The sequence below is a fragment of the Wyeomyia smithii genome, chromosome 1, assembly GCF_029784165.1.
Source record: "Wyeomyia smithii strain HCP4-BCI-WySm-NY-G18 chromosome 1, ASM2978416v1, whole genome shotgun sequence".
Classification (NCBI taxonomy): Eukaryota; Metazoa; Arthropoda; class Insecta; order Diptera; family Culicidae; genus Wyeomyia; species Wyeomyia smithii.
This window is the reverse complement of record NC_073694.1, coordinates 200275817-200301049: the sequence shown is the minus strand read 5'-3', so window position 1 is coordinate 200301049 and position 25233 is coordinate 200275817. Positions and strand designations below refer to the sequence as shown.

At 37.3% G+C, this 25233-nt stretch overlaps 1 protein-coding gene across 18 annotated transcripts in view; it reads left to right on the top strand.

Annotated features, from left to right (window-relative positions):
- LOC129718965 (peripheral plasma membrane protein CASK) overlaps nt 1-25233 on the top strand; it is a 692936-nt gene that overhangs the window by 90533 nt on the left and 577170 nt on the right. For 17 of the 18 annotated variants that reach the window (XM_055670234.1, XM_055670239.1, XM_055670250.1 and 14 more), the window contains exons 4-6: nt 5576-5653; nt 6110-6291; nt 7657-7716. In XM_055670234.1, coding sequence (XP_055526209.1) covers nt 5576-5653; nt 6110-6291; nt 7657-7716 — 320 coding nt within the window. The remainder of the gene's footprint in view (nt 1-5575; nt 5654-6109; nt 6292-7656; nt 7717-25233) is intronic. The other variant, XM_055670236.1, reaches the window with a different exon arrangement.

Here is a 25233-nt window from a genome sequence, read left to right as displayed (position 1 = left end):
GGCTCAGAATCGCCGGAAAGTGCTTCTAAAGGCCAGAAAAGGCCAAATTAGAAAATGATCCCAAATTGAGCACAGAACCGCCGAAAAGTGCTTCAATGACCAGAAAAGGCCAAAACAAAAAATGATCCCAAATTAAGCTCAGAACCGCCGAAAAGTGCTTCTAAAGGCCAGAAAAGGCCAAAATAGAAATGATCCCAAAGTGGGCTCAGAATCGCCGAAAAGTACTTCTAAAGGCCAGAAAAGACCAAAATAGAAAATGATCCCAAATTGAGCTCAGAATCGCCGAAAAGTGCTTTTAAAGGCCAGAATAGAAAATGATCCCAAATTGAGCACAAAATCACCGAAAAGTGCTTTTGAAGGTCAGAAAACGCCAAAATAGAAAATGATTCCAAATTGAGCTCAGAACCGCCAGAAAGTGCTTCTAAAGGATAAAAAAGGCCAAACTAGGAAATGATCCCAAATTAAACTCAGAACCACCGAAAAGTGCTTTAAAGGCCAGAAAAGGTCAAAATAGAAAATGATCCCAAATTGAGCTCAGAACCGCCAAAAAGTGCTTTTAAAGGCCAAAAAAGGCCAAACTAGGAAATGATCCCAAATTAAACTCAGAATCGCCGAAAAGTGCTTCTAAAGGCCAGAAAAGGCCAAAATGTAAAATCATCCCAAATTGAGCTCAGAATCGCCGAAAAGTGCTTTTAAGAGCCAGAAAAGGCCAAAATAGAAAATGTTCCCAAATTGAGCTCAGAATCGCTGAAAAGTGCTTCTAAAGGCCAATATAGAAAATGATCCCAAATTGAGCACAGAACCGCCGAAAAGTGCTTCTAATGGCCAGAAAAGACCAAAATAGAAAATGATCCCAAATTGAGCTCAGAACCGCCGAAAAGTACTTCTAAAGGCCAGAAAAGGCCAAAATAAAAATGATCCCAAATTGGGCACAGAACCGCCGAAAAGTGCTTCTAAAGGCCAGAAAAGGCCACAATAGAAAATGATCCCAAATTGAGCACAGAATCGCCGAAAAGTACTTCTAAAGGCCAGAAAAGACCAGACTAGAAAATGATCCCAAATTGAGCCCAAAATGAGCTCAGAATCGCCGAAAAGTGCTTTTAAAGGCCAGAAAAGGCCACAATAGAAAATGATCCCAAATTAGGCTCAGAATCGCCGAAAAGTACTTCTAAAGGCCAGAAAATACCAGACTAGAAAATGATCCCAAATTGAGCCCAAAATGAGCTCAGAATCGCCGAAAAGTGCTTTTAAAGGCCAGAAAAGGCCAAACAAGAAAATGATCCCAAATTAAGCTCCGAACCGCCGAAAAGTACTTCTAAAGGCCGGAAAAGGTCAAAATCGAAAATGATCCCGAATTGAACACAGAATCGCCGAAAAGTGCTTCTAAAGGCCAGAAAAGACCAGACTAGAAAATGATCCCAAATTGAGCTCAGAATCGCCGAAAAGTGCTTTTAAAGGCCAGAATAGAAAATGATCCCAAATTGACAACAAAATCACCGAAAAGTGCTTTTAAAGGTCAGAAAACGCCAAAATTGAAAATGATTCCAAATTGAGCTCAGAACCGCCAAAAAGTGCTTCTAAAGGATAAAAAAGGCCAAACTAGGAAATGATCCCAAATTAAACTCAGAACCGCCGAAAAGTGCTTTAAAGGCCAGAAAAGGCCAAAATAGAAAATGATCCCAAATTGAGCTCAGAACCGCCGAAAAGTACTTCTAAAGGCCAGAAAAGGCCAAAATAAAAATGATCCCAAATTGGGCACAGAACCGCCGAAAAGTGCTTCTAAAGGCCAGAAAAGGCCACAATAGAAAAATTGAGCACAGAATCGCCGAAAAGTACTTCTAAAGGCCAGAAAAGACCAGACTAGAAAATGATCCCAAATTGAGCCCAAAACGAGCTCAGAATCGCCGAAAAGTGCTTTTAAAGGCCAGAAAAGGCCAAACAAGAAAATGATCCCAAATTAAGCTCCGAACCGCCGAAAAGTACTTCTAAAGGCCGGAAAAGGTCAAAATCGAAAATGATCCCGAATTGAACACAGAATCGCCGAAAAGTGCTTCTAAAGGCCAGAAAAGACCAGACTAGAAAATGATCCCAAATTGAGCTCAGAATCGCCGAAAAGTGCTTTTAAAGGCCAGAATAGAAAATGATCCCAAATTGAGCACAAAATCACCGAAAAGTGCTTTTGAAGGTCAGAAAACGCCAAAATAGAAAATGATTCCAAATTGAGCTCAGAACCGCCAAAAAGTGCTTCTAAAGGATAAAAAAGGCCAAACTAGGAAATGATCCCAAATTAAACTCAGAACCACCGAAAAGTGCTTCTAAAGGCCAGAAAAGGCCAAAATAGAAAATGATCCCAAATTACGCTCAGAATCGCCGAAAAGTGCTTCTAAAGGCCAGAAAAGGCCAAATAGAAAATGATCCCAAATTATGCTCAGAACCGCCGAAAAGTGCTTTATAGGCCAGAAAAGGCCAAAATGTAAAATCATCCCAAATTGAGCTCAGAATCGCCGAAAAGTGCTTTTAAGAGCCAGAAAAGGCCAAAATAGAAAATGTTCCCAAATTGAGCTCAGAATCGCTGAAAAGTGCTTCTAAACGCCAATATAGAAAATGATCCCAAATTGAGCACAGAACCGCCGAAAAGTGCTTCTAATGGCCAGAAAAGACCAAAATAGAAAATGATCCCAAATTGAGCTCAGAACCGCCGAAAAGTACTTCTAAAGGCCAGAAAAGGCCAAAATAAAAATGATCCCAAATTGGGCACAGAACCGCCGAAAAGTGCTTTTAAAGGCCAGAAAAGGCCACAATAGAAAATGATCCCAAATTAGGCTCAGAATCGCCGAAAAGTACTTCTAAAGGCCAGAAAATACCAGACTAGAAAATGATCCCAAATTGAGCCCAAAATGAGCTCAGAATCGCCGAAAAGTGCTTTTAAAGGCCAGAAAAGGCCAAACAAGAAAATGATCCCAAATTAAGCTCCGAACCGCCGAAAAGTACTTCTAAAGGCCGGAAAAGGTCAAAATCGAAAATGATCCCAAATTGAGCTCAGAATCGCCGAAAAGTGCTTTTAAAGGCCAGAATAGAAAATGATCCCAAATTGAGCACAAAATCACCGAAAAGTGCTTTTAAAGGTCAGAAAACGCCAAAATCGAAAATGATTCCAAATTGAGCTCAGAACCGCCAAAAAGTGCTTCTAAAGGATAAAAAAGGCCAAACTAGGAAATGATCCCAAATTAAACTCAGAACCGCCGAAAAGTGCTTCAAAGGCCAAAATAGAAAATGATCCCAAATTGAGCTCAGAACCGCCGAAAAGTACTTCTAAAGGCCAGAAAAGGCCAAAATAAAAATGATCCCAAATTGGGCACAGAACCGCCGAAAAGTGCTTCTAAAGGCCAGAAAAGGCCACAATAGAAAAATTGAGCACAGAATCGCCGAAAAGTACTTCTAAAGGCCAGAAAAGACCAGACTAGAAAATGATTCCAAATTAAGCCCAAAACGAGCTCAGAATCGCCGAAAAGTGCTTTTAAAGGCCAGAAAAGGCCAAACAAGAGAATGATCCCAAATTAAGCTCCGAACCGCCGAAAAGTACTTCTAAAGGCCGGAAAAGGTCAAAATCGAAAATGATCCCGAATTGAACACAGAATCGCCGAAAAGTGCTTCTAAAGGCCAGAAAAGACCAGACTAGAAAATGATCCCAAATTGAGCTCAGAATCGCCGAAAAGTGCTTTTAAAGGCCAGAATAGAAAATGATCCCAAATTGAGCACAAAATCACCGAAAAGTGCTTTTGAAGGTCAGAAAACGCCAAAATAGAAAATGATTCCAAATTGAGTTCAGAACCACCAAAAAGTGCTTCTAAAGGATAAATAAGGCCAAACTAGGAAATGATCCCAAATTAAACTCAGAACCACCGAAAAGTGCTTTAAAGGCCAGAAAAGGTCAAAATAGAAAATGATCCCAAATTGAGCTCAGAACCGCCAAAAAGTGCTTCTAAAGGCCAAAAAAGGCCAAACTAGGAAATGATCCCAAATTAAACTCAGAATCGCCGAAAAGTGCTTCTAAAGGCCAGAAAAGGCCAAAATAGAAAATGATCCCAATTTATGCTCAACACCGCCGAAAAGTGCTTCTAAAGGCCAGAAAAGGCCAAATAGAAAATGATCCCAAATTATGCTCAGAACCGCCGAAAGGTGCTTTATAGGCCAGAAAAGGCCAAAATGTAAAATTATCCCAAATTGAGCTCAGAATCGCCGAAAAGTGCTTTTAAGAGCCAGAAAAGGCCAAAATAGAAAATGATCCCAAATTGAGCTCAGAATCGTTGAAAAGTGCTTCTAAAGGCCAAAATAGAAAATGATCCCAAATTGAGCTCAGAACCGCCAAAAAGTGCTTCTTAATGCCAGAGAAGGCTAAATGTAAAATGATCCGGAATTAAGCTCAGAATCGCCGAAAAGTCCTTCTAAAGACCAGAAAAGGCCAAAATAGAAAATGATCCCAAATTGAGCTCAGAACCGGCAAAAAGTGCTTCTTAAGGCCATAAAATGCCAAACTAGGAAATGATCCCAAATTAAACTCAGAATCGCCGAAAAGTGCTCCTTAAGGCCAGAAAAAATTCAAACCCATCAGACAAAATAAAAAAAAGAAAAAATAAAAACCCATCAGTCAAAATAAAAAATGAATTCAAATTAAACTCAGAATCGCCGAAAAGTGCTTTTACGAGCCAGCAATGGCCTAAATAGAGAATGATCCCAAATTCAGCTCGGAATCGCCGAAAAGTACTTCTAAAGGCCAGAAAAGGCCAGAATAGAAAATGATCCCAAATTGAGCTCAGAATCGCCGAAAAGTGCTTCTTAACTTTCTATTTCTATTTTTCTCACATCCTTTCTGTTTTTTAGTCATAAATCTGACCAAAATTCAAGCGTTCTTAAATTTTCTCAAAAGACACATAAATTTGGCAGAGGGTTGAAATTGCACATTTTGCTTGGCATAACTCAACATTCGAAAAAGTTTTCATATATTCCTAAATACAACCAGGAAGGTCGAAGTTTGTTCAAAAGTGTTAGAAATGTCAAGGTTGACAATATTAGAAATAACAAAATCGGTAGGTCCTAACCTCACAAAAAACTCATGTTCAAAGTTATTATCTCCCGGATCCCATTCGTAGGTTACTACTGACTGTTCATAAAACAATCTGTCAATTTGAATGTCCTCTAGAATCAGTAACCGTCCCATTAGGCACAGTTATGAGAGATAAAGTCCGACATCTTTTACACTGGAAAAATTCCGTCGTCTCTCCCCACATGCGTCATAGAAACAAGGACTTTTTCAGTTTCAAACGCCTGTTTTTCTTCTCCCGCTTGAATTGTGAAAATGGTGCTCGACTGCTGGATGTCCATGATTGATGATACTCATCGGCAATGGCGTTTGATTGCGATGGTGGTATGCTATTGATTTTTCTCCCTTCTCTTCCTCACGAATGGATGGTCCAGGGCGAAGCTCCTGTTTTGAATGTACGCTCAGTATCAGTGTTAATTTTTATTATATCTGTGTTTTGCTCTTCTTTTTCGTTTTTCCTTTTCAATCCCGCAGCATGGAAGGATCAGACATCTGTTTTGAAGTGGTCAGACGTGCTGTGGCCGGATTCGTGTACAGCGAAGCAGTGGCGTGGTAAGTGGATGGTTTTTTTTACTCTTATTGTATTGTTTTGTCGAAAAATGCACGGGAATCGTTCGGATGTTTGCTCAAATGTTGCTGACTGTTTTTATTGCTTCAGTAAAATAAACTGCTGGTCACTCAAAATAATGCTGTTTTACCGCATCGAAAAGGTGGTAGCAAATTGTTTCAAAACACGGTTTCACCGTGACCAATGATATATATATTTTTTTGGCATTCAAGATTGGTGTTGATATGTGATGAAATACGTTTTTTGTTCATGAATGGAGAATTTTCGTTATGCTAGAAATAACACGCATAAAAGCAGCCTAAAACCGCATTTCCGCTAGTATAATTACCGCATGGATGCACTACTCTTACCCTAATCGAAATGGTTATCCCTCGCTAATCCGTTAATTATCACGTGTCCGCTTGGGCGTGTGCTTCTCTCGTTTTTCGCTCTATCTGCAGCCATTACATGCGCCAGATCCTGGAAGCGCTTCGCTACTGCCACGAGAACGATATCATCCATCGGGACGTCCGGCCGGCGTGTGCTCTGCTTGCGACCGCAGACAACTCGGCCCCGGTTAAACTGGGTGGTTTCGGATCGGCTGTTCAGCTTCCGAACGGACGTGAATCGGTGGAGACGCACGGTAAGTGTTTGTGTTTATATCCATTATCAGCTGTTTTCGCCACCGCCATCATCCTTGTGATCATCATAATCCACATCATCAGTATCATCTTCATCGCTGTTGTTTGGTCAAGTCTATGACTAATTGATAACGGTGACCTTGGTGCCTGATGGGTAACATAATGACCCTTCAGTTTCACACATATGTTGGAAAATATTTAAATGGTTGAAAACCCTTTCGGTGCTAAGGAGTAAAATAAATGACATTCAAGCAGTGTCTTTTTTCGGTAAACACAGCAAAACTAAACAGTCGGGAAAGTTTCAGTTTAAATACTTTTCTCCGCCAGCGATGAGGCAGCTCCGGATCTGGACGGACTTTCTGTCTAGCTGTTCATTAACATATTGAATTGAGTGCTTTGTGTGTGTTTGTGTATGTGTATGTGTGGTGCTGAAAAGTTTTGCTGATGAGCTGCGCGGTGTGGCCGTTGTTTGTTATTTGCGCTGGGGGAGGCACAAGAAGGGAATGCGTGTAGCCACAAAAACACTGCCAGACTGATTGTAATGGGAAATGACAGCTTTCATTAGTGTTGCAGTGAAAGTTTGGGGGGTGCATGGTTGGAGTGGAGGAAAGCTTGAAGAGGGGTTTTTTTTGTGGATTGGGAGTCGAAACTGCCTTTTGGCACAATGTTAGTTTTGAAGTTTTTGCGTCTCAAGTATCATTTTGTTTTGCTAAACTTCAATCGTTTGAGATAAAATTTCTCTCATTCTACATATTTGAGTTAGTTTTCAGTTTCGTGGTCTGTATTGTTGTTTTTGTCACACTTTAAATGACGAATAAAAACCGGTTGCCAAAACATTTCTTATTTTTTGGGACCTTTTTTGTGGGTTTTTCGACCTCCAATAGAAGTCTTTTAAAAAAAAAGTGTTTTTTGGCTGTATTCTTTTATGTTTCGGAGTAGCTCTTGGAACCTTCCTGCAGCGAGTTTCAGGCTGATTTAAATTGACTATCGTATTCCAAAGTTTTTGGGGGTCAATATTATTTTCTATGGCTATAAAATTATTTCTCGTTCTTGTCACGGTTTCAAAGTTGTTGCCAACGATTTTGAGCCTTAATCTGGAGTCATTTTCTGTCAAATAGAAAATAAATGAATTGATCCTCTTCGGTAACTACTTTTAAATACAATACTAACTAGGGTATCATCCAATTGCAGAAGCTTGTTGCGATCATACTACTATTCTCTTCCCTTTCTCTCTTTCTTTTTTTTTCTCCGCTTCTCCTGCTCTCTCGATTTCCCAACTGAACTCGAATGAACAAACACGCACAAATTAACCCACAAAACCCGACAACAACCACCCACAACTAAAACAACAACAACAATAATGACAGAACCGCATCGCTCCTACTTGAGTCCCCGAGGAAAGCTCTATCTAAAGTCCGACGGCGAGGGTAAGCAAACAATCTTTGATTATTTTTCTCATTAAAGTTTAAAGGAAAAGAAACCCCACTACAGCACATACTTTTTTTTCCTTTGAACGATTCGTTGGTTAGTTTGTTGCTCTGCTGTTGGTATTTTCCATCACTTCCATCCCACAGTGCTGCGTGATGTTTGATCAATCATAAATACACGCTCTGCTTCTGTTTTTTTTTGTATCTTGTGCACCGAGAATAAATGCACCGCGCTTTTGACCCGCTTGCCACTCACGCTTCACTTAGCGCTCTGGTTAGTGCTTTTAGCGTTTCGATTTAATTGCAGCTGGCATTGAATTGCAGCACAGCGAACACAGATGAAGGCGCTGTCAAAAAGCTTTCCTGCGCTCACCATTATTCCAACACCGGAAGCAAGATTGTTGAACAAAAATCCGGCAGCACATTGAAGGATGGTTTTCGTATCGCTTTTCACTCTCCAACCTCCGCGTGAACTTTTTCGAAAAAGTTTGCGGAAGTTTCCTTGCTTGAGTTCACATTTTCCGCAATGTTTTTGTTGAGCGTTGTTGTGTTCATTTATGTTCTACTTTATTCTTCATCATCTTCCGCGCTCGTACGGCACAGTAATCATCTTTCATCCTTTCATCATCGTAAGTGTGGATTAAATGTTTCTGCTTTACTGTGTTGTGTTGTCTTGCTATTGTTACTCTACGTGTACCAGTTGTTTTGAATGTATTCGACGGTTAAGGAGGGGGTGAATTTGATTCCGTTGGCAGCAAAAGTTTCGGCCGGAAGAACTCTGCTGATTCGCAACTCGAAACTTTTCGACAGCTGAGATAGACGTAGTGCTTTTTGAGAGTCGTTATTTTTAATGATGAGCATGAGAGGCTGCAAAATTTTTAAAAGTTAGGATGTAGAAGCCATAAAATTAGGGTTCGGTGTTTCATTCAGAATTTGAAGAATCGAAATAATGCTCAGAAAACGAGAATGAACTCCATACTGCATTTTGGAATCCGAAAGATATTTCCACATTTGAGATCTAACAAATTTGATGTAATTTGAAATGATAATTGATTTAATAGAATTACAAGGTTATCCGGAATTTTTATTTTTTCGGTGTTCGTTTTTAATTTTTTTCTCCGAAATTTTACGTTTACTATTCCTTTTGGCATATTTGTGACCATTTATGTCACTTCCGGCATGTTTGGGACATGTTTGAATAAGTGAAAATAATCCATGTCCAATTTATTCATTTTTTGCTCCTTAAGATTTTATCCCTTTTCGCCTCATAAATAATTTCTGGTTACGCCACAGAAAGAGGAAATATTTATTTTATGTTCGTTAATAGCAATTTTGAATATTTTCTTCTGTGATTCGAGTATCCGGAAAACTCGATTATCCGGGTTGAATTTTTTTTGATGTTCCGGATAATCGAGTCCGACCTGTATGTGTGAAGCGCGTAGTGCAAAATAGGCAGTAAAATATTAGGTGTGATTCTTAATCTAGAGATTTTCGATCTCGATGCCGGAAACAAACAATTATGATTAGGTATATATTTCGAAATAAAAAAAAAAAAAAAAAAAAAAATACTGCAATAACAAAATAGTAGGAGGGTGGTATTCAAGACACGACCGCATGACGTTGACTACCGTATTCTTATATTCCATTAAAACAAATAGTAGAGGGAATTGCAACGCTTCTTTTACAAAACTTCGAGGCACCAAAACGTGCCAGTTGCCGATTATTCTTGTTTACTGGTTAGTTCGTCCAGAATTCCAGCCATTTTAGTATTTTGCAGTAGCCATGTACTACTAACAGCCACCAGCATTACGGGTGAAACCGGCACGAGATGACCGGTACTATTTTGTCTTTCCTCCTTTCTACTGCTAACCCCTAGCGTCCGTATGTAACCGGTACGGTTTAGTAATGAAACTGATGGGGTGAAATGTTCAAACGGTACCTTTTATACCAAGGCTTCGTCAGTTAGTTAGAAAGAAGGAGGGGCTAAGTAGATAATGAAATGACAAGGAACGTAAATAAGCATTGGAAACAGAAAGTGACAACAACAGTACAACAAAGTCAGATCGATTGTATCCGTTAGTGTCGACTGTGCTTGGGAAGAGAGGTAGTGATTGGCTGCGCGGTATGATTTAGACAATCGATATTAATAACCAATTTTTCAATAGTGTATCTCAAACAATAGTTTGTTTTTGTTACATAAATTTAACCGTGAAAGAATTTCTGATCGATTGATGCCAAAACCTCGAAAACCTGACTGAAAAATAAGCGCTCAAAACCAGACCACTTTTCCCTGGTTTTCCCTGGTTGAATTACTAGATTTTCAAATTCAGGTGCCTAACTTCGATATAGACGTTGATTTTGATTTTTTCCAATTTTAACTCTAGAGCAAAATCTGTGTTTACGAGTTGTTTTTATACGCCAAGGAACTTCAAAACCCAAAGAAATATTTGATTGGAAGTCACTGAGGCAAATTTGTTGGGTTTCGTATTTTAGGTACAAATGGGGTCAAGTGGTTACTTAGGATCGTTTGTGTTATTTTAGCGTAATACACACATACACCCTGTTTGAATATAGAAGCAAACCCTAATAAATTTAGCATCACCGGGAACAGGCGGATACTTCGTATTTCGAACAATCTAGAAAGTTGGCGGTCTTCAGTAAATTTGTTCAGAAGGGTCAGGACTTTCGGATGGTTGACAGTTCAGTGCGGAACTCCATTATGTGGCGCTAGTGAGCACAAAATTCAACGTATTTAGATCTTAACTTATCTCACGATTCAAACTTCCTAGAAAGATGCGATCTTCAAAAAACTTGTGTGAAGATAAGGGGCTTCTGGGTGAGTGTATGGAATTCCGCCGCCATGTGGCAATAGTGTGCGTGCAATTTTTCATATTTTGACCTCAACTTATCTCACGACTCCGACCTTCTAAAAAGTTGCGATCTTCAGCAAAGTTGTTCAAAAGGTCATTATACATACAATTCTATGTATTTTACCTCAACTTAAATATTTCTCCTTCATGCATATTGCTAAATGATTGATGACGCCTTTATACACATGTCAACAAAACCTGTGAGTCACATCGAATCAGCCTAAATACTAATGTAGACTAATGTTAAGTTAATAATACTTAAAATTAAATGTACACTGGTGCTACGTAGTAGTCTTATTTCCACACCAAACTGTATAAAAACCAGATTCCCTTACAGTCCTGAAGAATGTTACTAAAATCCGAACCTTTTTAAGCGATTGAACTCATGACATGAACTATGCTCAAAATACTTAAAACTATATCCAAACTAGAAATAAATTGCACACCACACGAAAGCCCTTGACCTGTTTAACAATTTTGCAAAAGGCGGCAACTCTCTGAGTTAAAGTTACATAAATTAGCTCATTTCAGGTAATGCTAAAGTTTTCGGGGTGCTTCTTTGAAACGTTTTCAAGATATTTTAAGGATATTATAGCGTTTCTAATAAGCCATTTTACAGCTAGTTTCGAACATATTGGGGATATTCTATATAGATGTGCGTCTAAGCCGTAGTGGTTGGACATAATCCAAGACATAACGCATCCTATATCCTACATCCAACCCTTGAAACCAAGGTTTGGTGGATACCTTGGGGATGATACTATGTAGCCATCTTTCCAATTCTCGGTTATCCCGCGAGGTCTACCAGTTGACAAGTGTACTCTGCGGTGAAAATTTCAAAAATTCTTTGTAGGAAATTGGTGTGTCATGAATATCACCGTTTGTTGCGCCCACTTTAGTCTTTGATGCAGTTCATAATCCGCCGCACGAACAGGAGCATGGATAGACGCACCTTGTCCACGAAAACATAACTCGGCGGTGCAGACCCTGCGAAAGTCACCCGGAACGAGTCTGATTGGGAGTAAGTTTTTACTCCCCTGTTGAGCGAAACTAAATGCAATTGCTTGCAATCCAGTAACTTAATCAATTGAAGGCAGGTATCCTTAAAACGTCCTATTTTAGCTTTCAGCAGGTGCTCGACGGTCAAACTTGAGTCGGTGACTACATTGTCGATTGTATCGAGACCCAGGAGTCGGTTTTTTCTTTATTAATGTTGGACGAGAGAATCCAATCTGCAGGCCCCAATAACAAACCGTCACCGTGAAAAAAAAAAAACAAAAAAAAACTACCTTAAATACCCACTTTACTCGCGAATATGCATCTCCTGCTGCTCATTTGTCGGGTACCTTCACAGTGGAGCAGGTAACAACGATCCTGTCTCCTCTGAGGTTCATTTCCAACAGCCTGTGCGATTTGACGTTGAAGTTCCAATAGATGAATATCAAGAAGTCGTGGATTTCGCCATGAGAGATTTTTTCTGCACCGTTACCATTCTGTGTGACCAACTCCAAAATTACTCCGAGGATTTTTATACGCTTTACGCGGAGAAGAGACTGGTTTTCTAAAGAAATTCAGTTCGGGAACTTATCGGAAAAATCAACTACACAAGACAAAAAAAATCGAAGTCCTTTTTGTCCATTACCTGTCTTCGATTACTCTATACACAGGGAATTATACACAGCCGAAACCGGAAGATTTTCACTTTTAAATAGTTTACCGTGAACTTTTCGTCAAGATTCTTGTGCATTTCAGTTAGAACTGTACAATGTGTATGCGCAATGTTTCTTGTTTCGTTGCCATTATGAACAGAACTGAGCATGCAGTCCAGCAAACAACTTCACAATCCGGAGCTCGGAAATACGTCAAAAGGTCGCAGAGTAGTCGATCGTCAATCGTCAAAAACCACTATCTCAAGGCATATTTATCATCGTGTAACGATAAAAACCAATAAACAAAAATGAATACTGAGTTGATCACAGCATTATTTCATTCAATTCGTGATATTGTCCAAACATTTTAACCATTTCATTATGCGAACAGATTGGCAGCCTGCTATCAAATACCTTCTATACATTTTATTCTAACATTCTGCTACAAATTTGAAATGCAACGCGCCGAGCGGAGTCACTAGTAATCGACTTCTGATAAGATTAGGATTTTTGCGGCCTGAAAAAGAATCAATAAAATTTTGTTCTGGCTTTGTGCTATCAACTTTTAACATTTGGGTCAACAAAAGCACAAACTTGGACACGACCATCACAGATTTTGCTCAAAGTTGGGAGAATTATTCATCTACTGTCCTTTTGGAAAAATCCCAAATTTGGTGTCGATTGGAATACCCCCCGCTCTGTGGGACCCCCCTGTTTATTGCAAAGTCACGCATTTTTTGTTCAAAATCTCTTTTTTCTTCTTCTTACAATTCATAGACGTAAGATGTCCGAAAATACTGATAGATGATTTTTGAAGAAAATAAACCAAGAAATCCAGAAAAAATATAAGTTTTGACCGGAAGTGTTGCCAGATAAATTATTTTTGTATTTGAAAACTAAACTTAAATTTATCGGCAAATGCAGCAATTTTTATTTTAAATTTGATAATTTCATCGTGTTCCTTGGAAAATTTCACATAAGAAACATCTATCATCCCGGGGTAATATGAGCCAATCTCGAGATATTACATTTTTACGAAAAAAGTTGTCAACTTCGTAATTATTTTTTTGACAATTTATAGACGTAAGACACCCGCAAAATACTGATAGATGATTTTTGAAGGAAATAAACCAAGGAATCCAGAAAAAATATTATTTTTGACCGGAAGTGTTAGCCAGATAGATTATGGGAGAGTGAAAAACAAGCCCGCCGTGTGTAGACGCTTTGTTTATCGCGTCTTTAATAATCGCGTTTATTTGTTGTGCATAATGCAAAAATGGTGAAATTCGAGTGAGAGTTGTAGTTTAGGATATCCCTTGTTGATTGCAGTATGTTTGAAGTGAATTACGAGTGAAGGGAATTCTGAAGTTAGAATTTTTTTAAAGTTTTCTTGTACAGTTTATCGCTCTGCAAATGGCTGTCTTAATAGCGCAGTGTTGTGTTGGTAACATTTCTTAAACGCGTTCGTGTTCATGCAGTGTATTGTGTCTAGAGTTCATTGCAGTGAAACCTCTTCTCCAGTGTTACGCTGTACATATGCTTGTCGCCGAAGGCAAGTTCTACCGAGAGGCAGAAGCCGAGAGAGCGGCAACTGTAATCATGGAAACGGTTTGTTTGTGCTCGGGTGCGAGCGCGGCTGCGTGCTTGACTCACTGAATGCTGCTTCGGAGCTCGGTGTCTAAGATAAGTGCATACATTTACAGACATGTTTATTTAAACTGCTGGTGGCTCCAACCGACATGAATCAAATACTTATTTTTTAGTATCCGCGTGTGTGTTTTTTACTCACGACTTCTTGGGCTGATTGTGTGCTGAGGTTAGACGGCGCAAAGCGCAGCGTTTTTGTATCAATTTAGGACGTTTTGGTTTAGGTGAGTGTGTGTCTCCTTTTTTTCTAAATTTTTCTTCTTATCACTTATTATGTATTTTTGCGTTTTTCAGTCACGAATGCACAGCACACAAAGTGTAAAGTGTCTTTAATAAAATTAATAATAATAATTTATTTTTACGTTAACGATTAATATCATGGATGCGACCATTGAAAATAATTAACTTTTTACAACTCGCATTCGAATATAAGTCACATGTCAAATGTTAGGAAGATAGCAACTGGATACCGTATAGTGGCCGCTTCAAACAACGTTATCGCGATGTATATTAAATAGTCACAGTATTGTTTTTATTATCAAATATATCAACTTTATTGATTCTAAAATAACAAAAATATTGAAAAAAGATAGGTTTGCTGTGACTGGTGATCTGGAGATAAGAATATCGCGTAGCTTACTCTCACAGAACATAAAATCGGTGCCTGCGAATCAGCTCGTTGATTCGCGCTTAGCTTTTGTATCTGACGATTTATTATTTGGTTAAAAAAATTATTTCCCGCGCGCGGGATTTCATAATATCTGATCGTATTGCCTACCACGGCGAATCCTGATCTTTCCTACCCCATCATACTAACACAAATACCCTTCCTGTGACATCCGTAGAGATGCAGAGGTGAACTCAGTCTCATAACAACGTTTGTCGAACTAAAAATCCTCTTCCTATTTTTACCCAACGACTGTAAGGACGTGGCCGGCGCCGTTATTGATCTTTTCAAAGTGAGAGTTACTGAATTGTTGTACATTGAAGATGGTATAACATCCCAAAAACTATCTATGTGGTTCTCTGTGCAACTTCACTAGCTCAGGTCAATCACGAAGGTGCAACTACGATATGTACGGTCGTCAATGCTCATGCTCATGCTCATGCTATGCTATTCATCGCGAATATTGGCTGAACATCGCACTAAATATGGTCCTCACACTTCAGGCATAAAAGTTAGAGCATTGCACAATTCCGCAAACTTGTAGTACTACTTAGGGACTGTAAGTTTATCATACATCTTTTCTCAAAATCGTACTTGTTGAGTAAGCTTTCGGCAAAACGAAGCGGCAACCGAAAAAACACTCAGAAATTGAATAATCAAATTTGCCGTATTTGAAACTCAAATATAATTTATAAAGTTATATGAAAAATGTTCGAAAATATTTTCAGAATCACAAATATCTAATTTGTCAAACCCAAAGCAAACATCATGCAAGTAAAGACCAGCACGTGAATTTTGAAATCCAAGATGGTGACCTCGGTTTCTGGAAAACAGCCCAGATGCCGGAATACCACCCAATAACGGTATTTTCAGAACCGGGATGATGATTTAAGGCTAAAATATATTTCAGGGTGCCATTTTTAACACAAGATAACGTTCTCTGGATCCTGAAAAACAACTTAAAACGATCAAATACTACCCAATATGTAAATTTCAGGACTGGGATGATGCCTAGAGGCCAGTAATTGACCCCAAGCGCCATTGCAAAATCCAAGATTTCAAATAAGCAGTGAAATATAACGAGTAATCCTAAATTTTTAAACCTTTAATCTCGAGCAATACCGAGTTATGGAATATTATTTTATGTTGGTAACAATGCGTGAAAACTATTATTCGGAGAATTAGTCCGCAAACGTAATTTTATAGCAGATTCGTCACCAGAAGTTGAGATATTTTTCCTTCTGTTTCAAAAAAAATATTGGAAATTTGGAAAATCTAAACAATGCCGGCGAACTCAGACCGCATAAGGCAAAAGATTCGTTCCTTTTCCTAACAAAGAATAAATCGTTGTTTCGGCAAAACGAAGCGGCAACCGAAAAAACACTCAGAAATTGAATAATCAAATTTGCCGTATTTGAAACTCAAATATAATTTATAAAGTTATATGAAAAATGTTCGAAAATATTTTCAGAATCACAAATATCTAATTTGTCAAACCCAAAGCAAACATCATGCAAGTAAAGACCAGCACGTGAATTTTGAAATCCAAGATGGTGACCTCGGTTTCTGGAAAACAGCCCAGATGCCGGAATACCACCCAATAACGGTATTTTCAGAACCGGGATGATGATTTAAGGCTAAAATATATTTCAGGGTGCCATTTTTAACACAAGATAACGTTCTCTGGATCCTGAAAAACAACTTAAAACGATCAAATACTACCCAATATGTAAATTTCAGGACTGGGATGATGCCTAGAGGCCAGTAATTGACCCCAAGCGCCATTGCAAAATCCAAGATTTCAAATAAGCAGTGAAATATAACGAGTAATCCTAAATTTTTAAACCTTTAATCTCGAGCAATACCGAGTTATGGAATATTATTTTATGTTGGTAACAATGCGTGAAAACTATTATTCGGAGAATTAGTCCGCAAACGTAATTTTATAGCAGATTCGTCACCAGAAGTTGAGATATTTTTCCTTCTGTTTCAAAAAAAATATTGGAAATTTGGAAAATCTAAACAATGCCGGCGAACTCAGACCGCATAAGGCAAAAGATTCGTTCCTTTTCCTAACAAAGAATAAATCGTTGTTTCTACCGGAGTGTTAATTTAAAAATCTACCTAATTAAAATCTATAAAAATAAAAATAAGTGGGCGGTCGACACGATTTAACTCAAGAACGGATCAACGGATTCGAATGACTTTCTTTGTTCGTCCGAAATGAAAATAATGAAAAATCAACTGGAAACGTTTCCAAATTGTGAAAAATCTTGTTCTTGTGTTTCCGGTAAAGTTGTTTCTTATAAAATGTGTTACAACTTAACCGGAAAAAAATGTTTTCATATGCAAAAATGAGAAAAGTAAAATTCGTTTCTCACTTTTGGGTTGATTTTTCACAAAGCTGCAACTTCTATAAAATAAAGAATAATTAATGACACAACTTAGCTGAAGACTCTACAGCTTTAAAACATTTTTTTTGAGTTAAAAATTTCGATCTCGTTTTTGTAGCGTTGGAAACAGTCAATGTGCATTACGCAGAAAAAAATTGTATGGCCAATTGGAATCACCTAGTAACCGCCAAAAATTTACTTAAATGAATCCCGTATATGCGAAGAATATTCAATAAATAACTTTAAGAATAATGATAAAACCGGTTTCAAACCCGTTGGTGGTAATGCCATACTCTATAATAAGTTGGTACAAGCTCTTGATGAGATTTATTGTTACGTTAGTTTGTTGTATTGTTCCTGCATACAAACTAAAACAGACCGTTAGTAAAGACTTTTCGGTAGTCTTGGATCGGAATTATACGATTTATAACGGCAAGCACTGTCTATGAAACACATGGTAGCTCTAACGAAAAATATGGTAACGTCTGGCCAAGTAAATTGCTAGATATTTACAAACTTTTGCTTCGAATTTGCGGGGAGTTGCTTTCGTTTCTACACTGATATCCATTGTAGATTCATTTCTGAAAAAAAAACTGGATTTTCGCGTGATATGTTTCTTTTTTTTCCTAATGGATATTTCATAATGGGTTCCAATTTTGGAGGTTTTTGATGTGCACAATTTCCTAGTCTAAGTTGTTGTCTCTATGGTAATAATGTTTATGCAATTCATAAGACATAACTGACGAAATATTAAATAGATTCTTCAAAGGTCTTCGGCAAGTAAAACAATGCGTTTCGTGAGGTACAGATAAATTTAGCTTCAATGCCATTTTATCCTAGCTCAACAGTTTTAGACTTCATACTAGAACCCATTGGAAACAAATGCAGTTGGCGAAGATTAGACCGAGCCTGGTGTATATTTCAGAAAAGTCTCATCAACCCCGTCAGTGACTTTTCCGTCTGATTTATCTGCTGATCTGCTGATCAATTTTATGTGTGTGTGTATCCAATTTCCTTTAAGCAACATAGAGAGAGAGAGACACTTAGTTTAGCACTTACTCCCCAGAGAACCGTCTAACTATCTGGTGCAAACATAGGTCTCGGAAAATCACCATCCGAAAAGGAAATGTGCTTTTTTGACCCGGCATAAAACTTGCCATAGCAATCGTGTCTCATTCTGGTCCCCGAATGGCGTAATTTTCATCTTGCTCTTTGAGGTTGGGGTCAAACGTTACGACGATGGTGGCGTGCGGCTGCAGGTGATTTGGTACGGGTGAAGGTTGTGAAGGTGCTAAAGGTGGATACTATTACTGAGTTTCATGCGCTGAGAAAACTTTCTTTCCCGAAGATTAACAGGACGGAACACGTTTCTCCGGACCGGCTTTAATGGTCGACTTTCGTTTTAGCTTTCGGTCCGGGTACTGAGTAAGTGCGAGTGGCAAATGGGATGCTAAGATACGGCACGTGACGGTCAGGGGTTCGCTTTTATTGACCCTCTCTCTTCGGAGGGTGACGGTGTAGACGAGCTACCAAAACATTAGTTAATTGAAGTTGGGTAATTAGAACACCCCATTGCGGTACTTCCGTGCCAGTATCTTTTGGAATCACCGGAATGGTACGGCGATGACATGAAAAATGATTCCTCTCTTTGGAATACTTAAAGCATTCGTGCATAAATGAATAACGGAAAGACAAACTCGATAACACTGTAATTGGACTAATTCCAGGAGCTGACAGTAACCAATCTTTTGTGCTTCTTCTGGCGAAACATTCCCCTCGTCGTCAAACCTATTATTAAAAGCAAGCACACTTTTCAACTTCAGTTGACAGTTCGCCAAGGGATCGTATTTTTAATGTTGAACGAAGCGATAAAACTGGTCACGTATCTCAAACGGCCCAGTCTCAGTGTTGTTGAGACTCCCGGTGTCCCGACGATGGCTGCCCATTCCAGCTAAACCGAATGATGACAAATTTGCTCGATGTAAGGTTTACCTGCTGGTTGACCCCCGGTGATTGTGAGAATACACATACACATACACCTAGCAACGCATTTCCTCGCTTTTTCTTCCGGCTATACTCGAAAGCATTAGAACAGAGTACGCCATCGAAACGGATGATTCCAGCATTAGCACCATCGGGTAAATATTTACTCCGACAACAAAAATCGGAACGAAGCGGCAGGAGCGATTTGTCGGTATGGCTTTCGAGTGGATTCAAAAACCTAACTTGTCGTCATTGGCGTCCGATTTGTCGTGCCTTTTCATGTTTGAGCATGCTTTACTCGGTACTTCTAGTAGCACAGTTTTTATGCTCTTGTACTCCATTGTAATCATTTGGCAAACATCTGTTGTTGGCTGTTTTTAAAAACAGCTTTAGATCTTAAGAAAATTGGAAAAAAGTTAATAGACGGACGAAAATCACCACCAAAATTGAACTGCTTCCAAGTAACTTTTGCGCTTTTTTCAAAATCAACCCAGCTAGGGCTTAAGCTGAATGCAACTTTTCCCTTGTGAGGTTTTTGTTTTGTTTTTACTATTACTTGCTTCACGCTCGGAAAACTACACACGCTACTGGTCTGGCTGGAATACCAAACGGTCCCAGTATAAATTGGGTTGCCAGTCCACTTGGAAAGGCAAATACGACACAATCGCACCACCCTGCCAGTCAGTCGTCGTTTTCATGTGGTTCCGGAACCGCAAAGTCAACCGCGAACGAGTTCCCTAATTTGGTGGAACGATATCGATTGTGATGCAGTGGCGTTTCCTTTCACCAGATCCCAAAACCCACCAGTCAGCCGTAAAACTAGTTCCGACGGGGGTGAAAAACTTTTCCGAAGTAACTGTCGACGAATAAACTGCATATATATCCTCTTGTCCTCGTTTCGTCGTCCTTCCCAGCGGCGCTTATCGAGCGTGCAATGCGATTGCATGGGTTAAGACAACTCTCTGTATGTGTGGCTCTATGCGACGACGAGATTTAGTGCTGCAAGTTAGCGAGCTTGGTTTTGCGGTGAGTTTCATGTCAGTAGGAAATATGCTATCGAGAAAGAGTTCGTCGTTTTGGTGAGCATAAAATTTAAAAGTTCCAAAAACTTCAATCGCAGGACGATTTATTGACTGTGGTTTTGCGAAGTAAAAGCGCCGTAGTAACAGTGGTTCAGAACGTCGGTTTGGTGGTGTTTAATTATTTTGTGCTAAAACGGTCTTTTTTATCAAAATTATGATGGACACATTTACACCAAAAATAGCGAGGCTAACTCTTTCACAGAAAAAAATACAATTCTTTTTATTTAGGAAAGTTGCAAGCTTTTCCAGATAAACTTATTTTAATCAACTTTGTCCAAGAAAGCTAGTCTTTAGTGTGCAAACTTTTCACGGTATTATCATTTAGGATAGGTTAGGGTGTGTATAAGGAATCATATTTATTCAGTGTAACTTTTTGATTTTATTAAAATATATTTGTACAAATAAATGACACTGTAGTAAAATAATATGGAAAATAATCGTAGCATTAAATTAAAGTTAAATTATAACTATTCAAAAAAGCTAATTAATAAAAAATCTATTTATTTTAGAAAAACTACAAAAGATTACATAAACAATGTAGCCGGTCTGATCATGGAGTATTAAAAAAAAAGTTATGACTATTTGAAATAAAAAAATAGATTTTTTTTCGAGGTCTTTTTTTTGGAAGGACAAAGTTGTTATCTACAACTTTGTCGAAGACAAAGACCAATCATTCGAACCGTTTTGACTGTAGAAATATTTTTAATTTCCAATAGAGCCTTTTATGGAGAACTTAAAATATGTCTACGTTCAAAACGGTTTGTTTGATTCTCTTGTATAGTATAGTCTCTTTGGCAAAGTTGTAGATAATAATTTTGTCCTTCCATAAAAAAATGTGCCCTGTGAAAGAATATTGATGACTGACATGATCAGACCGGTTGCATTGTTCAGGTAATCTTTTGAAGTTTTTTTATTAAAAAATTAAATAAAAAAAGAGCAATTTTTAGACAATATTTTTTTAATTTTTCTTCTATCTTCTTTTCATTTTTTTAGAGTGTATGTTTTTTTCCGGAAAGACAACATTATTATTTACAACTTTGCCGAAGGCGTCACACCGATCACACAAACTCCTTTGGCTCTTAAAATAATTGTAATCATGAATACCTTTTTAAAATAGCATTTTTCAATAGCTTCTCAAAAATGAGTCTTGTTCCATAAAATTAAACCATTAGCACAAAATGGCATCTTTAGAACGGCTGTGCAAATTTTCAGCCAAATCAAAAATGACAATTTAAAAAAAAATATTGAAACTGGGATATTTTTCGTGGAATTCATCTAATGTAAAAATAACTTAAATTACAGAGAAGATGAACAACCAGAAATAGTCTCCAGATGAGCACAAGTTATCACAAAATTTTATATACGAGGTGGAAATTCCATAAAAAATATCCCAATTTTAATATATTTTTTCCCAATTTTCCTTTTTGATTTGGCTGAAACTTTGAAGAGATGTTGCTATGGAACAAAGATAGGCTAATATTGATGGTTGTCTGATCATGGAATTTTTTACAGTGTAGTGTTGTATACAACTTTGCCGAAAACACTGTACCGATCCCACGAACGTCTTTGGTTCCAAAATATTATTTACATAAAAAAGTCTTGGCTTAGGAAATATTCCTGAAGTTAGATATTCATTGGTACAAAGAACGTTCAATTCCGGGCTGCATTCGAACAATGATCGAAAAAAAGCCGAACTGTTCGCCTTGACTGTCGACCAGGGAATGAGCTTCTCTCCATGCTATATATCCTTTTATAGTGTCACTCAGAATGGAAAAGTAGAGTGAATGAATGAGAACCAATCACGTTGTAGCAATTCTGCTTACTTTTCACGTTGCTAATGTCGGGTGATGAATGCGGTGCCAATTGGCTGGAACGCGTGTAATCATTTCGTCTACGTTTTTGATGTCTGCGTTAGGGAAATGAAACAAAATCAAATGGAAAATGTATGTGAGAAACATGATTTTTTATGCAATTTTCACCATGTAAGAACAAAATGGTGGGAGCGGAGAGTTACGTATATTCAATTTCAACATGGCCAGCATAAAAATGATCAATTATGGTACAAAAACAGCACGTTGGATTGGTATTATGCTCTTAGTGATAAATTTTCAACATTGTAATGTGTAGATAGAAAAAAACACTCAAAAAATATTCAAAGTGTAAATGTCAAAATACTCAAACGTTCATAACTTTTTTTGGTTTTCATTTTGCCATCACCAAGTGTTGACAAATAGTAGTACATATTGTCATCTTCAATGTGTGGTAAAAATAAATTTTTGAAAAAAGGTACTTTTTGAGATATTTTTCATTTTGAGACAATTTGGAAAATTTGGCAGAGAAATTTTTTTTCAGTGTACATACTTTTTTTAGAACCGCAAATTTATTATCTACATCTTTGCTGAAAACATTATTTCAATAAAAAAAGCCGTTTTGTTGATATAGAAATTGTTATCCATCAGTCACCATTTTGAATAGGTTCTTCTGAAACAGAAGTCATAGTTTCAGCGAAATCAGAAATGATCGTTCAGGATTGGTTTGTGAAGTAGCATGGAATGACTCATCTATCGACAAATTTAGAGAAAATCTGAACAAAACAAAACAGAACGGTTATGATCTCAGAAGCAAAAAATGTAAAAACGCATCAAGCATGGAAAATGTTTCGTTACAGAAACTTATTTTATCAAGAGTGCCTTCTATGGATTTCTAAAAAGGCAACTAAATTGTCTATCTAAAATACTCATTTTGAACAGATCAAGGGTGACCGATTTTTAAAATCACTTTTTGTTTTCAAAATTTTTTTTTCAATGTAGGATTTTAATTTTTTTCAATATTTTTCAATTGATGTGTAATTAGTTTCCTGAAGTTTTCCTTTGATAACTTTTTTCGATATATTGCTATCATTTAGATAATGATTTATAAAAATAACTTCAGTGTCTTTAAAATGTTAGTACAGATAAATTTTCGAAAAAAATATATGCAAAGTTGCTAAAAGTAGTAAGCCCTACACACGCACTAAGTTTCATTAAATTCTGAGAGCGTGAAGCTAACATCATAAAAGACAACGTGGGAAATCATAAAAGCGTACTGCTAAATCACAGAATAAATAAATAACACACAAAAAGTTGCAACCAAACGTGCATGAAAATAGATAATAGGAAAATTGAACCGAATTCGAAAAATAAAGAGAACAGAAAAGCAAAAACATACCCAAAAGTGATGTGTAAAATTCCACAAAAATAATATAAAGGTACGAAAGCGTGTTGAAAAAATTATTAAAAGCAGGGTCGGCGTCTCACTATTTTCCCGAGTGGGTAGTTAGGAATAGTGTTCGACATCGGACCGGGTAGGGTCCGGTAAAAGTCCGGTCCGGTCCGAAGTCCGATCGGACCGAAACCTTCAAAGTTCGATTATTTTCCGGACCGGACCGGAACGGAGCCATCCGGACTTCGGAACGGACCGGGTAATGCTATCCGGACCCCGGACATTTTCGGTGAAAAAAATTTTTTTCAATATAGGTCATAGAACGCAGCAACTTGTTCATTCACATTGATTGTTAATTTTTTTTGCTATTTCAATTTTATTTCTGCTATCACTTCGAAATTAGTGGACACAGGGTGACCGCAGATTTCCAAATTCAAATTCCCGTTTTTTTCACGATTAGAAATTGATGTTTTTCCCGCATAAATATATATAGTCAAACACGTTTATTCATTGACAAACTAAATTTGTGAAATAATTTTCTTTTTAATATCATTATTTCATTTCAAAACTCTCAAAAGGGGTAACTACTTCGGCCAACATCTATTTGCTGTTGATTTTTCGATTTTTCATGGCTGAGAAATGCAACTCGACCTATTGTGTAATTCCTAAACGAGGCATTATCTGGTTTTATCTTGTGTCTAGTAGAAAGGGCACACTTGGGCCTTTTTGAAACCAGTAACATTATTTCATTCAGCTAAAATCAAGATAAAATTTAGAATCAATTTGTGCTACATGATTCAGAAAATTTTCACATACACTGGGGTCTTTTTTTACGCGAGTTATTTTTATGCGTTTTTTAAAGCGGGATATTTTTAATCCTTCAAAAGCGGTACAATCAACCGCGGTAAAAATGATCCCAGTGTAAATTTTTAATTTAGTTTGAACCGTTTTTTGGAACAATTTTCTGTCATTTCAGACCTTCGTAAATTAACTACTGGTTTAATTAACCTGTTTAACTAAAGCGATATTTGTAACTTTCTGCACTCTTTGGTTGAGGTTTTCGGCGTTTTGTAGAGCTGGTTTCTACTTTCTTAAACCTTTAATATATGTTTTTACAAATTTGGAATTTAATTCAAAATTGTTTTGGCTGCTGTTGAGCTTCGGAGACGACAAATTTTTGAAACCCTTGAGAAATTTCATCAATTGTTTTTAAACTTTGTTACGGATTTTGACCTTATTCAAAGTGCTTATTTACAAATAAAATATAAAAAATCATTTTACACTAATTATAAATTAAATTTCAAATATGATTGTGAATTTTTTAATTGAATTTAGAATCTTTTCTAGGGTTTCTTTTTCTGATTTCTTTCGGGCATTATTTTCTCTTTTAAAACTTAATTTTAAATTGAGTAGACGTTGAAATTTTTTATTTAATTGACTTGAAAGAATTTTTAATATTTTTTTTCTTGTTTCTTGATAGCTTTTTGATAGTCATTTTAGTGAATGAGAGGAAAAACTCTAGTTATTTTTCAGGGTTTTTAAAATAATTAGAGCACATTTTTTTGCCCCCGAATCGAGATAGTTTTTCGCCTTGCCTGAAACTGCAATGATAGCCGTTTCTGGCAATTTTAAATTTGTTTGAGAATATTTTTTTGCATTTTTCAACCTAATTATTACCCATTTTCTCGTGTTCACACACTTTTCTAGATTCAGTTTTGAAATTGATTTTAAATTTATGTAAGTTCGTTTCAGGCTTCAATACAATTTTATTGCTACTTCGAAACAATTTTTGCCTTTTTGAGCTGAATAAGAAGCTTGTTCTGTGTTTTCTGAATCCGCGTTCTAAATTTAAGAATTTTCAACAAAAGCTATTTAAAAAAAAAATATTTATTACTTTTCTAATATGACTGATTTTTTTTATGTTTTCGGTGCATTTCTGACTTTTAATTAAAATCTGATTGCTGACTTTTATCGAAGAGCTTTAGAAACATTTGAACATATTTATTATCTTTTTCTAGTCTCTGT